Below are 15,356 nucleotides of genomic sequence, written 5' to 3' on the forward strand. Positions count from 1 at the left end.
AAAATTGACAAGATACCACTGTAAACATTTTCCACTGATGAGAAGAGAGTGCTTACTGATTGGCCAATGAACACTGATTGGTATAGTATTTTACAATGGAGAATGCACCAGTTAGTTAATGACTGAGAATTAACTAGAATCGCAAGTTTACTAGATAGGTACTTTGATCAGTTAAACCAGAGGTCCTCAATTCTTCCTTAAAACCTGTTTCATCAGAATTGGAATATGTTCAGGGCACAAAGGTCAGTAATCTGAAACATTAACAGTTAAATGCTGTCAGATGTGCTAAGCATTTCCAGTTTTCATACTTGAAAATTAAATACAGAGTGCTGTAGTATTAATAGTTAACACAATAGTGTAGGGATGAGGAATTTGATGCATTTTCTTTCTCTTTATGTTGGGTTGTCAACTCTTCAGAATTTGAAGATTAATCACCAGGATACTGTCATGAAAATCATGGATTCTGTTAGCTAAATTATCCATTTTTTGTTTAATGCTTTGGTTGTAGAAATGACCTCACAAAGAATGGGGAAAAATCAGACTGGGGCATACCACTGGATTGCAATTAAATATCTCTTGCTGACTAACTCAGACTAGGTTATCCAAACCACTAATGATGTAGAGGACTACCTAGATGGGGCAGGAAGGGGACATATAAAAATTATTTATAGCAATTGATGAATTTGTTTGTGATTGATGATAGAATACATTGAACAGTGTTAATTCAGTCATTTAATTCAAGTCAGGAGCAGGTTACACAATATTGAATTATCTTATAGTATTAAAGTATAAATTACTCATTCAATATTCATTTTAAAGTGTAAGGTGAAAAAGTATTAGGTGTTTGGGCACAAATAGCCTGAAAATTCTGCAATGCAGTGTACTGCAAGATTGCCAGCATGTGAAACATATGGTCACCCCAAGTTATTGGGTTGAAGTTGTGTGACAGTGCTCTGGTAAAATAGGTTCTTGTGAAGCAGTCATAGTACAAGACATAGGTAGTTATACTCCACTTCTCTTTGTACAAATAGTAGTTTCCTGGAAATTAATTAAATTATCCAGTTGAGTAAGTAACCAACAAATTCTAATTCTGGAAGTTGTTCTGTAAAACAGTCCCATCATCTTATAATCAGCGTCTGTTACTTAAGAAACATTTACCTCAGAAATGCTAACAATGACGCAAACCATAGAACTATTTTAAACCTACAGAATGTTTAGTGAAATGAACGGAAGGAAAACACAAAATTGCTGCTTGTTTAGGCTGATACAAAATTTAACACAATTGACAAAACCTTTTGACAACATATGATTCCATTCAACAGGTTAACCTTTAACCCTGAAATCTTTATGCAGACTATGGATTTGTGACACTTTACTGCTAATAGCAAGGCATCCTATATCCAATGTTTGAAAGTGAAGAATGCTTGAAGTTCTGTATCTTCAATAGATTTATCATGGATTCCTGCGTAGACTTTCATCAAAATCTCGTTCTTCATTTTCCGGTCAAGGGTGTTAATGTAATTATCGATGGAAGCTGCAAAGCATTGCAAATATTACGTAGAGGACACAGACTTACGGTAACAAGTTACTATTAATACAAACTGAATCCACATAAGTATGTTTTAATTTTTTGGACTTTTCTCTTAATTGTAATATGGATAAAGGTTAAACTTTAATTATTCCTGCCTGCTGATCAGGTACACAATGTTTTTCACATTTTCATATCTTAGCTTTAGTATCTTAACATGTGCTCCTCAGAACTTATATTCTGCCAAACTGTCTCAATCTAATCGTGCATGCTTAGTGGCATGAATCCATTTGCTGTGTATCATGCTTTTGATATAACTTGGCAATAGCCATTTTATGCAGAACTCTTCCTTTTGATCGGAAAATGTGTTGCTGGAAAAGTGCAGCAGGTCAGGCAGCATCCAAGGAACAGGAGAATCGACGTTTCGGGCATAAGCCCTTCTTCAGGAATGAGAAAAGTGTGTCCAGCAGGCTAAGATAAAAGGTGGGGAGGAGGGACTTTGGAAATGCGATAGGTGGAGGGAGGTCAAGGTGAGGGTGATAGGCCGGAGTGGGGTGGGAGCGGAGAGGTCAGGAAGATGATTGCAGGTTAGGAAGGCGGTGCTGAGTTTGAGGCGGTGCAACACCTTCCTAACCTGCAATCATCTTCCTGACCTCTCCGCCCCCACTCCACTCCGGCCTATCACCCTCACCTTGACCTCCCTCCACCTATCGCATTTCCAAAGCCCCTCCCCCAAGTCCCTCCTCCCTACCTGTTATCTTAGCCTGCTGGACATACTTTCCTCATTCCTGAAGAAGGGCTTATGCCCGAAACGTTGATTCTCCTGTTCCTTGGATGCTGCCTGACCTGCTGCGCTTTTCCAGCAACACATTTTCAGCTCTGATCTCCAGCATCTGCAGCCCTCACTTTCTCTCTTCCTTTTGATGTATTGAATGATAAATGTTACTGTCTAACCCACTATTCCCATTGTGATCTTGTTTCAAGGTCTGCCAGGTGGCCCTCATGGAATGAGTTCCCTAACTGGGGCTGTTAAATCTGGCTCTAGCTGACAGATATAAACAAGAATGGTAAAGATTTGTACGTATTGTGTCTTTCACTGTGTCTCACACCTGCAAAAATAAGAAAAAAATGAAAAAGAGAAGGAAAAAAGAAATAAACAAGAACGGTAGAAAAAAAAACAAGAGTGGCAGAGGCTCAGTTCACTCTGAGAGCTGGCTCTAAGGGAACTGGATGAGTGTCATGGACTGTTCATTTGTAAGTCCAAGGGTAACTTAGTGATGGCATATTGCCCTCTCTGGAGCTATTTCTGATATGTCACTGGAACAATCTACATAATGTAGCGTTGAAGAGAATTCTGTGTAAAATGTCCCCTAGCTTTCGGAGATGCACAGATTTAATAATGATTTGATGATGCCAGTGTTGAACTGGGGCGTATAAAGTTAAAAATCAGACAACATCAGGTTATAGTCCAACAGGTTTATTTGGAAGCACTAGCTTTATGTTGCTATAAATTCTGTGTCTTACAATTTTATACTCCACAACCATCTGATGAAGTAGCAGCGCTCCAAAAGCTAGTGCTTCCAAATAAACCTGTTGGACTACAACCTGGTGTTGTGTGATTTTTAACAGATTTAATAAAACCTGATTGAGACAATAACGATGGCTCCTTTTATAACAGAGGATCAGGTAACAGTATAAGAGAATGCACTGCCTCTCATTAAACCCATTCTATGTATTTTTTCATAACCAAACTGCTACATTTCTTTTTATTTAATGTCATGTGGGTGTCACTGGCAAGAATCTTTAACTGTCCTTGAACTGAGTGATTTGCCAGGCCATTTCAGAGGCAACCCCATTGCAGTGGTTCGGGAGTTATATGTAGGCCAGACTGGGTCAGGATTTCCTTCCCTAAAGGACATTAATGAACTAGATAGGTTTTTACCAAAATCTGTGATGGTTTCATTACTGAGACCAGCTTTTGACTCCAGATTTTATTAAGTGAATTTAAATTTTACCAGCCATTATCATCTCCTCCTCTACCCGACCCCCAACCCTAACAAAAAAAAACAGGATGGGTTGTCTTATCTCTGCATATCGTGCTGAAACTGCATTTTGTCAAGTATATGAGCAATGTTGAAGTAACTAGTAAATATGATACAAGTTTTTCATTTAGCAGCATCCACTGTACGTGGGCCATTATGCTACTGGGTGCTCTAGCAGAAAGGACATTCTAATGTAAAGTGACATGTCACAGTGTCCATGCTGCCAAGATGTCAATCTGTTACTAATTTCTGCTGACGCAGTAGTTCCTATACGCACCTAGTCCCATTACTCTCCCATACGCAATCAGGTTTGGCACCAGGCGCTTGTCATCGTACTTTTCATACTTCATTAACAGGCGAGCAATCTCTCCAGTAATGAAGGCATCGTCATATGTTTGTGAATTAAGGGGTTTTAAAGGAAATTTGCTGTAAACGTCCACTGCTTGCAGGGGATTGGTCTTGAGGAGAAGATCTGCTAATTCCATGTAAGCATCATGGACCTGAAAACCAGAAGGTCATTTCACTTTATTCAGTTAGATGTTTAAATCTGCATTGTATACAGACATGTCCAATCTTTGTACTGCTTAATCTCACATTCAAATATTTTGCTGTATTGCATAAAGTTTGTGAAGTTTCAGACTAGTTGCTCCCTAATCTCACTCTACCTTAATTCAATTCCCAGGGGTTCAGGCCTGCAGTCAGAGAATATAGACTTGATTTCCACCATGGAACCATGAATTGATTTGATTTATTGTGGTCATGTGTACCTAAGTACAGTGAAAAGCTTTGTTTTGTGAGCAGTACAGGCAGATCATAACAAACAAGGACAAACAGATTATAGGATGCAGAGGTAATCATGCTCCCAGTACACTACTTGAAATGCCAACATATCTTTGCCCTCAGCTCTATGACTTAGCTTTCAGCACTCGGTCCTTTTAAAGTGAGTGTGACTCTGTAGGAATCTCATGGCAGATATCTCATCTCCCATTTTCAAAAAAGTGAGGATAGGAGTCAAATGAAGGCACAAAAAACAGTCAGCCTGTAAGATCCAGGGTAGTTGACTGCTTTCATGTTGGCATGAATCCAATGCATTGCAATCTCATTTAAATATTGTGGGAATTAGAAACAATAGCATCAAAAATAAAAAAAAACTTGAGCCTTGACATCCATGGTTACAGCACATATTCCAATTATCCCAAATCTCAACCCAATTAATGACCCATCACTACTACAACATTGCCTGCAATTTCATTTCAGCAAACACTTTCTAACACAGGGGCTTACCAAATCCATGCATATGACATGCATTCTCTCTTTACGAACTTTATCAAATAATTCCATTAGGCTATTTAGATTTAACTGCACTACACTACAGGGTGGAATCTGAGCTAGCTGAAGCCAACAACCGTAGTCGCACACTGATTCCAGGCAGAGCAGTAAAGACATCGTATGGACACTCACAGCAAAGCAAACTCAAAAGAGAATGAGGATCAGTGATAGACCCTACCTCTGCCCACTTAAACAAAGGTATCTCACAAGGGACTGTAGGATCAGCAGAAATAAGTGCTGGTAGGTAATGACAAACCAATATCCTGCACTGGTTGCCTATTAAACCTCCGAAAATTACATGATTGAAAATACAAAGGATTAATTTGCAGTACCCCTGGTGCCATTTTGATCACTTCATTGTAGTAATTCTGGGCCTCAGCGGATAATTCATCCAAGCGTGACAAAGCACGAGCCAGTGCTAAGCGATAGGCAAAAGAAACTGGGTTTATGGCAGGGGGCATTGGTGATGATTTACCACCCTGACCAGTACCAGTGGCTACAAAAAGAAAACGAGAAAAAAGAAGTTATTTATCAGCTTGAACTTAATGCAACCTAAAGAAAAATTATTCTAAAAATATCTAATACCTTTATGGTGTCTGATTTCAATAAAAAAACTGCCAATGAAGCAATTCAAGCTTTCATTTTGAAAGAATTAAAGTCCACTCTTTTAATGAGTCAGATATAATTTATGTAACAACATTGAAAAAGAAGATTAGGTTTTTAAAAAGGAGACCGTATGATTCTCTTACTGTCACGGTGGGACTGTATAAAGGAGATCTTAACAGCGATTGACAATGGTCAGAAAGCTGTGGAAGCCAGAACAAGGCTGGTGCAGTTGTAATATTAATAGAACCTTTGGCCTTTTTGAACAGAAACCTGTGGAATTAGCACTCTTATTTATTTTGAAATTTTAGAAATGAGAAAGTGATTTGCAATGACAGAGTAGCCATTGCAGTAAAATGGTAATGTGCAGATGTACCAGGCAACAATAGGTCACAGTACTGATATACAGGTTACACTTCATAGTGAGAGCTGTAGAACTCAAGTGACAGTACAATACAGGATTAAACAGGTGTGATTTATTATTTAACCAATTAACAATGCTCTCGGAGTGATTTGTCATTATTGTGAAACTACATATGTGCATGGAACATACTGCACAACGGAACGGTGGCTCAGTGGTTAGCACTGCTGTCTCACAAGGACTCGGGTTCAATTCCATCCTTGGGTCACTGACTGTGTGGAGTTTGCACGTTCTGTCTGTGTCTGTGGGGGTTTCCTCTGGGTGCTCCAGTTTCCTCCCACAATCCAAAGATGTGCAAATTAGGTGGATTGGCCATGGGAAATGTAGGGATACAGGGATAAGGTGGGTTCAGGTGGGATGCTCGTCAGGGGGCCGGTGTGGACCCAATGGGTCAAATGACCTACTTTCACATTGTTGGGGTTCTATGATCTATCAGGTTGTGTCTGATGCCTACAATCCCCACCCTTCTTTATCTAATGATGATTGTCCTGCTGTAGTTTGCAAACTTTTCTTGTTTATTTCCTCTCATATTTATAGCATTTGCCTTGGAAACACTGTCATTCTGATCATACAAGCTGTTTTTGTGATCTGCTTTTTAAAGCAATGCATCTACTTCAAACAAAGACTTGTCAATATTAGGATGACCAATGGAGAAACATGAGATGCCCAAAATGTCATAATTAGGATTTTAAATGTTTGGACATTTGTAGAGTTTGATACATACCACTGTTTTAGAATATTCCTGAATCTTTCCCTAAGCAATTGCCAGAAATAGTCATTCTTACAGAAACATATCTTACGGACAATGTTTTAGACACTACCATCACAGCTCTGGATATGTTCCACTGACAGGACAGACCAACAGCACAATGATATACAGTTGAAATGAAGTTGTCCTGGAAGCCTTTCAAATTGGCTCCAGAACCCGTGTCAAACATAGGCACAGAAGAATCCTGCTGATTACCACCTACTGCCGCTCTTCCCTCGGCTGGTGGACCAGTACCACTCCATATTGACCACCACTTGGAGGATCGATCTGAGGGTGGCAAGGCTCCAGACTCTGGTGGGGAGACTTCAATAACCATCACCAAGAGTGGCTCGGCAGCACTACCACTTACAGCTTGTTGTATCCTAAAGAACACAGCTGCTGGACTGGCTCCGTGGCAGATTGCTGAGTGAACCAATAAGAGGACAAATGTAGTTCACCCTATCATTACCAATCTAACTGCTGCAGGTGCACCCTGGTCGTATCAGCATTGGTAGAAGTGACCACTTCAGTCCTTCTACAGTTGGCGTCCTATCTTCATATTGATGGTGATGTAATGTTGTGGCTGTACCGGACATTGGTAAGGCCACTTTTAGAATACCACCTTCAACTCTGGTTGCCCTTCAATAGGAAGGATGTTGTGAAACTTGAAAGAGTACAGAAAAAATTGACAAGGGTGTTACTGGGATTAGAGACTGGGATTTCTGATGAAGGGCTTTTGCCCGAAACGTCGATTTTGCTGCTCGTCGGATGCTGCCTGAATTGCTGTGCTCTTCTAGCACCACTGATCCAGAATCTGGTTTCCAGCATCTGCAGTCATTGTTTTTACCCCTGGGATTAGAGAGTCTGAGCTATAGAGAGAGGCTGAAAAGGCTAGGGCTTTTTTGGAGGCTAAGAGGTGGCCTTATAGGGGTTTATAAAATCATGAGGGGCGTGGATACGGTGAATAGTCAAGGTCTTTTTCCTAGGACAGTGGAGTCCAAAACTAGATTGCATAGGTTTAAGGTGAGAGGGGAAAGATTTTAAGGGACCTTGAGAGCAACTTTTTCATGCAGAGGATGGTGCACATATGGATTGAGCTGCTAGAGGATGTGGTGGAGGCTGGTACAATTACAAACATTTAAAAGGCATCTTATGGGTACATGAATAGGAAGGATTTAGAGGGATATGGACCAAACACAGGCAAATGTGCCTAGATCTTTTTAGATTATCTGGTGGGCATGTACAATTAGACCATGCTGTATAACTCTATGATTGTCCACTCAATTTATGGGATAGATTTCAAACAGATCAAGCAACTCAAGACTGCATATTCATTTGGTGTCTTGGATATCAGTAACAGAGGAACAGTATCCAACCACAATCTCAAACCAATTGGCGTAGCACAATCCCCACTCGGTCATTACCATCAAGCCAGGGTCAACTCGATTCAACAAATAGTGCAGGAGGACGTGTAAGGAGCATCACTGGCCACACTAAAGAATGACATATCAATCTGGTGAAGCTACAAAACAGGACTACCTGCATGTCAAGCAGTGCACACAACATGGGATCGACAGAGCTAAGTGATCCCACAATCAATGAATTAGATCGAAGCTCGGCAGTCTTGTGACATCGAGTCAAGAATGATGGTGGACAATTAAGCCACTCACTGGAGAAGGAAGCTCCACAAATATCCTCTATGATGGAAGTGCCCAGCATAACAGTACAAATAATAAGGCTGAAGCATCTGCAGCAATTTTCAACCAGAAGTGCCAAGAGGATGATCCATTTCCTGTGGGCCCTAGCATTACAAATACAAGGCTTCAGACAATTCAATTTACTCCACGTGATATCAAATAATGATTGAAGGCACTGAATACTTCAATGGTTGTGGGTCTGACAACATTCCAGCAAGGGTACTGAAGACTGGTGCTCCAGAACTAATCAGTTATAGCCAAGCTGTTCCAGTACAGCTATAACACTGGCATATACCTAACAAAGTGGAAAATTGCCCAGATAATATCCTATACATAAAAAGCAGGTCAAATCCTAGCCTAATGCAGTTTCATCCATCTCCATCGTCAGCAAAGTTATGAAAGATGTGGTCTTCAGTGCTAATAATTTCTGGCAGAGCGGCACGGTGGCTCAGTGGTTAGCACTGCTGCCTCTCAGCACCAGGGTCCCAGGTTCGATTCCAGCCTCGGGCGACTGTGTGTGTGGAGTTTGCACATTATCCCAGTGTCTGCGTGGGTTTTCTCTCTGGGTTCTCTGGTTTCCCCCCACAGTCCAAAGATGTGCAGCTCAGGTGAATGAGCTGTGCTAAATTGTCCATAATGTTAGGTGCATTAGTCAGAGGGGGGTGTGCGTCTGGGCGGGTCAGTGTGGACTTGTTGGGCCGAAGGACCTGTTTCCACATCGTAGAGAATCTAATAATTGGCACTTACTCGCAATGACCTGCTCACTGACACTCAGTTTGGGTTCTGCTAGACCCACTCAGTTCCTCACCTCATTATAGCCTTAGTTCAAACACATTCAAAAGAGCTGTAGTCAAGGGGGAGAAGAGAGTTCCCTTGACATCAAGGCAGCAGCATTTGACTCATCGTGGCATCAAGGAGTCTTAGCAAAACTGGAGTCAAAGGGAAAACTATCTGCTGGTTGGATTCATACTTGGCTCAAAGGAAGACAGCTATGGTTGTTGGAGGTCAATCATCTCAGCACAGGGCAACTCTGCAGCAGTTGCTCGGGGTAGTGTCCTGTACCCATCCTTCTTCAGCTGTTTCATCAAGAATTTCTCTGCATCATAAGCTTTAGAAGTAGAAATGTTTACTAGTGTTCGCACAGTGTTCAGCACCATTTGTAACACATCAGATACTGAAGTATGCTGTGTTGAAATGCAATAAGACCTGGAAACATCCAGGGTTGTACTGATAAATGGCAAGAAATATTCATGCCATACAAAGCAATAGAGAGTCCAACCTCTCCACATGGCATTCAGTACCATTACAGCTGCTGAATCCCCCATTCTTAATATCCTGGGGAGAGCTGACCACTGGCTAGAAACTGAACTAGATTAGCCTTATAAAGTACTTAGGCCTCAGGAGCAGGTCAAAGGCTGGAGATTCTGCAGTGAGTAACTCACCTCTTGATTCCCCAGTATCTGTTCATCATCTACAAGGCACAAATCAGGAGTGTAGTGGAATTCTCTCCAATTTTCTGATGAATGCATCTCCAATAGCACTTAAGAAGCCAACATTATCCAGGACAAAGCAGACGACTTGATCAGTACTCCATCCATAATCTTCAACATTCACTTCCTTCACAGTAGTAACAAAAATCTCACAGCTCCTTAGACAGCACCATGACCTCCATCACTGTGTAGGGCAGCAGATTCATGGAAATAACGCCAGCAGGAAATTCCCCTCTTAACCACATTCCATCCAGGCTTTGGACTGTATCACTGTTCTTTAACAAATGCTGGGTCAAAATCCTGGAACTCTCACCCAACAGCACTGTGGCTGTTCCTACACCATGTAGCCTGCACAAGTCAAGAAAGCAGCTCACCACCACTTTCTCGAGGATAATAAATGCTGATCTAATGAGTGCCACCCACATCCTGGGATGAATAACAAATAGATGTGCTCTTGGATTGGCAAAGTGGTGATGACAGCCTTCATTGGACTGGTTTAGGTAAGACAGTGGAAGCCAAGAGGAAATTTGATAGAGCTGTACAAAATCATGAAGTATTTTGGTAAAGTGTGGAAGGAGGAATTGTCACCAGAAGGGTAATCAATCCGATGGCAAGATTTAAAATGAACAGAAAAAAATCCAGAGGTTACATGAGGGCAAAGAATTTTTTTCAGCTACTTATTCTGATCTGGGATTCACTGACTGAAAGGGTGGTGAAATAATTCAACATATATTTGAAGGGGAAAAAATGCCAGTGATGCAAGGAAGGAGCTGGGGAGTGGACTACTGGATGTTTGGCAGAGTCCCTTTTTTTCTGCTGAATCATTTTTAGCTTGGATTTTGATATCCATGACTTTAGAATCTCCAAAACCAATCCATATTTAACCAAAGATTCAAACTTTTCCCATTGCCTGAGATCTGAAAATTAAAAGCACTACATGATAAGAAGTGCACACATCAAATATGCCTGTCTGGTCAGAGCAGGAAATATATTTTCTTTTCAACATGAGCTCTGCCAGGCAATACAAGAGAACATATCTGGTTTGTAATTGAGATGACAGAGATAGCTACGGGTATGAGACTTTTAGAGCTCTGCTTCTTACAGGTGCCGGGGACTGCATCTTTTCCAGCTGGTTTTTCAGGTTGTCTTGTAGGAGTCATAGGCTTGGCAGCAGCACGTCCCCTGGTGGAAAATGCAAAATGCTCTGATTACTGTCACGTCAACACTACATGCAACATTTATTTCACAATCATAGTAAAACAAAATACACACAAGCTTTTAAAAAATCTCAAATCAACCTTTTTCATATTTCCATAAGCGACTCTCATCTTGCGGAATTCCTGAGTAAATAATGGGGTTGGTGAATAAAAACCTTTAGCTAATCTCAGGAAAATAAAATTCAAGATGAGGTAGATGGAGAGTAGCGTGGAGCATAAACTCTAGCAAAGATTTACCTGAGGAAGGGGCAGCACTCCAAAAGCTCATGATTTCAAATAAACCTGGTGTACCATAGCCAGGTGTCATGTGGCTTCTGACTTTGCCCAACTCAGTCCAACACCGGCACCTCCACATCATGGCTTGGAACATTACAGTACAGTACAGGCCCTTCAGCCCTTGATGTTGTGCCGACCTGTGAAACCAATCTGAAGCCTACCTAACCTACACTATTCCATTTTCGTCCATATGTCTTTGCAATGATCATTTAAATACCCTTAAAGTTGGCGAGTCTACTACTGTTGCAGGCAGTGCGTTCCACGCCCCACTACTGAGTACAGAAACAACTCTGACATCTGTCATATATCTATCACCCCTCAATTTAAAGCCATGCCCCCTCATGCTAGCTTAATTGAGCAGACTGGCCAGTTTCTCCTCAGAAGTGACTACCACTCCCAGTTGGGTAACATTAAAATGTTGGGAAAGTACAAAATCAGGATGTATTGATGAACCTTTATGAAATGCTGGTTCAGCCTCTACTGAAGCACTGTGTCTAATTCTGTGCACCAGAAAAAGAATCATAGAGTCAGAGATGTACAGAACGGAAACAGACCCTTCAGTCCAACCCATCCATGCTGACCAGATATCCCATCCCAATCTACACCCACCTGCCAGCACCCGGCCCATATCCCTCCAAACCCTTCCTATTCGTATACTCATCCAAATGCCTTTTAAATGTTGCAATTGTACCAGCCTCTACCACCTCCTCTGGTAGCTCATTCCATACACGTACCACCCCGTGTGTGTGGAGTGCAAGTTCATAGCTCCTTGAAAGTGGAGTCGCAGGTAGATAGGATAGTGAAGGCGGCGTTTGGTATGCTTTCCTTTACTGGCCAGAGTATTGAGTCCTGGAGTTGGGAGGTCATGTTGTGGCTGTACAGGACATTAGATAGGCCACTGTTGAATATTGCATGCAATTCTGGTCTCCTTCCTATCGGAAAGATGTAGTGAAATCTGAAAGGGTTCAGAAAAGATTTACAAGAATGTTGCCAGAGTTGGAGGATTTGAGCTATAGGGAGAGGCTGAATAGGCTGGGGCTGTTTTCACTGGAGCGTCGGAGGTTGAGGGGTGACCTTATAGAGGTTTACAAAATAATGAGGGGCATGGTTAGGATAAATAGACAAAGTCTTTTCCCTGGGGTGAATTGATGAGAATGAAATCTCCCACCGCTGGAACCAGTTATGTTAAACACACTGGAGAAGATGAGACTGTTCTCCTCTCAGTGAGGAGATTTGATCAAGGTATTAAGCTTTAGCAAATGGGTTGAAAACCAGAGGCCAATGACTGGTGAATGGGAAAGAACAAAAGATGACTTGAGGAAAATACATTTTCAATCAGTGAATGTTAGGATCTAGAATATACTGTCTGAGCAGGTGGTTGAGGTAAATTCACTTATGAAATTCAGAAGGGAACTGGATAAGCATTTGAACAAAAAAAACAGTTTTCAGAAATGTGGGGAAAGGGTGTAAGAATGAGAATAGCTATATTACTCTTACACTGAGTCATAGTTTTATGCTAAGGGATAGCAGATTTAAAACAGAGGTGGTAAATTACTTCTCCTGAAGAGTTATGAATCTGTGGAATTTATTACCTCACAGTGCAGTGGATGCTGGAACACTGAATAAATTTAAGGAGGAGGTGGAATGATATTTAATTTGCTGTGGTTAAAGGGTTATAGAGGGCAGGAAAGTGGAGCTGAAGCTGAGATGTGATCAGCCGTGATCATACTAATTAGTTGAACAGGCTCAAGTTCTTATGTAAAGGAAAGGAAATTCATATCTGAATGTGACGAATGAGTTTAAAGTGTTTTGTTGATTCTTCGTGTAGTCAGTATAAATTGGAAACACTAAATCCATTTGGTTACTCCTCCTTCAAGCAATGCTAGCAATGTGCTTCGGTGATTGAGGTTAGGGCCATTTCATTATTAACTCCTAAATAGATTAATTATTGGAAAATCTGTGCTAATTTTTAAATCATGTTTATATTATTTTTGCATATGTTTTGGCAGGAAGAAGCAATAGTTCCCTTTAAATAGTATTGTATTTGTAAGATTTTAAAGTTAGATCAAATGATACAGAAATTAGTTACCTGCCCCCTCTCGCAGCTGCAGCTGCACCACGGGGTGCGTTGGCAGCTTTTTGAGGAGAGGCTACTGCAGGTCCTTTTGTGGCAGTGGCCCTGCCCCTGGCTGCTCCACCTTTTGGAGGAGCAGGAGCTGCTGATGCTGCACCTTTCAGTGCCTGTTGCTGCTGCTGCTGTTGCTGTTGCTGGTGCTGGTGCTGCTGCTGCTGCTGCTGAGCTTTGAGGGACTCGTCCATTTTCCAATCCCGCCACCATTTCTGTTCTGAAATAAGAGAGAAATAAAAATACCCAGATCTATGAAAGATGATAACACTACTCGACATACAATCTATCATTTCCTAGGCTTCTCATTCTTTTCAATCAGAGAAACTGTAGAACACATAGATCTATGCATTAATTTATAAGAACATAAAAAAATGGAGGTGGCCAGTTGGCCCCTTAAGCCTCAATGAAATCATGGCTGGTCTTTTACTTCAATACAGTTATCCTGTACCATACATCAATGTGCACAAACCTCAGTTTCTGTCTTGAACACAGTTAATGATTGAGCCTACACAATCCTCTGAAGAACAGAATTCCAAAGATTCACCACCTACTGAATGAAGAAATTCCTCATCTGTCTTAAATGGCCTGCCCCTTATTCTGAGTTGAAGAGTGTGGTGCTGGAAAAGCACAGCCTGTCAGGCAGCACCTAAGAAGCAGGAGAATCGATATTTCAGGCATATGCCCTTCTTCAGGAATGAGGCTTGTGAGCAAAGGGGGCTGAGAGATAAATGGGAAGAGGGTGGGCTGGGGGGGAAAAGGCAGCTGGGAATGCGATAGCTAGATGAAGGTGGGGGAGGTGATAGATCAGAGAGGAGGGTGGAGCAGATAGGTGGGAAGGAAAATGGACAGGTGGGACAGTTCAAGAGGGTGATGCCGAGTTGGAAGGTTGGGAGTGGGATCAAGTGGCCGGGGTGGGGTTGGGGAAAGTGGTGAAATCCATATTGATCCCATGTGGTTGGAGACTCCCAAGGCGGAAGATGAGGCGTTCTTCCTCCAGGCGTCGGGTGGTAAGGGTTTGGCGCTGGAGGAAGTTCAGGATCTGCATGTCCTTGGCGGAGTGGGAGGGGCAGTTAAAGTGTTCAGCCATAGAGTGGTGGGGTTGGTTAGTGCGGGTGTCCCAGAGATGGGCTCTGAAACAATCCACAAGTTAGCGTCCTGTCTCCCCAATGTGAAGGAGACCACATCGGGTTCAACAGATGCAGTAGATGACATGGGTGTAAGTACAGGTCAATCTCTGCTGGATGTGGAAGGATCCTTTGGGGCCTTGGATGGAGGTGAGGGGGACGTGTGGGTGCAGGTTTTGCACTCCTTGCAATGGCAGGAAAAGGTACCGAGAGAGAACAGTGAGTTGGTTGTTCCTGTCAGTTTGTGTCATTGTCCTCCATTTTCAGTGGCAGGGCACAGAGGCAAGTCCCATACAGAGGCAAGTCCCATATGCATTGAATTCTGTGCTCATGGAGATCAGGAATTGAACCTGAATTGATAGCTTTAACCAGATTCACAATACCCAATCTACAGAACTGAGTTAACAGTGCCCCCTATCTCCCCCGCTACTTTCAGTATAGCAACTTTAAATAATTGAAGGTGTTGTTGTGGAATTTGCAGAGTAGGCAATGAAGAGCTATTTAATGCTAAAGTTACTCAGCATTTTTCAACTCCAACACAGACAATTCGCATAGGTAGTATGACTGGAAGTTATGTATTTGAGCTCCCGTACTCAGATTTATGGGAATTGGTTTAGCTCAGTTGGCTGGATTGTTGGTTTATAGAGCAGTGTGATGTGAACAGCATGGGTTCAATTCCCCTCACTGGTTTGAGACCACCATGAGGGACGTTCCTTCTCAGCCTCGTCCCTTGGCTGATGTCTGGTGGCCCTC

General features: G+C 42.0%; 1 protein-coding gene across 1 annotated transcript in view; it reads right to left on the reverse strand.

Moving 5' to 3' along the window:
* Positions 1-1,394: 1,394 nt before the first annotated feature.
* The window catches only part of LOC122553281, a 44,860-nt gene continuing 30,898 nt past the window's right edge, over positions 1,395-15,356 (reverse strand). Inside the window, exons 9-13 of the mRNA XM_043696869.1 lie at positions 13,441-13,696; positions 10,961-11,040; positions 5,232-5,395; positions 3,848-4,070; positions 1,395-1,534 (exon numbers count right to left, since the gene is read on the reverse strand). Coding sequence (XP_043552804.1) covers positions 1,395-1,534; positions 3,848-4,070; positions 5,232-5,395; positions 10,961-11,040; positions 13,441-13,696 — 863 coding nt within the window. The remainder of the gene's footprint in view (positions 1,535-3,847; positions 4,071-5,231; positions 5,396-10,960; positions 11,041-13,440; positions 13,697-15,356) is intronic.

This window comes from Chiloscyllium plagiosum, chromosome 9 (genome assembly GCF_004010195.1).
Source record: "Chiloscyllium plagiosum isolate BGI_BamShark_2017 chromosome 9, ASM401019v2, whole genome shotgun sequence".
Classification (NCBI taxonomy): domain Eukaryota; kingdom Metazoa; phylum Chordata; class Chondrichthyes; order Orectolobiformes; family Hemiscylliidae; genus Chiloscyllium; species Chiloscyllium plagiosum.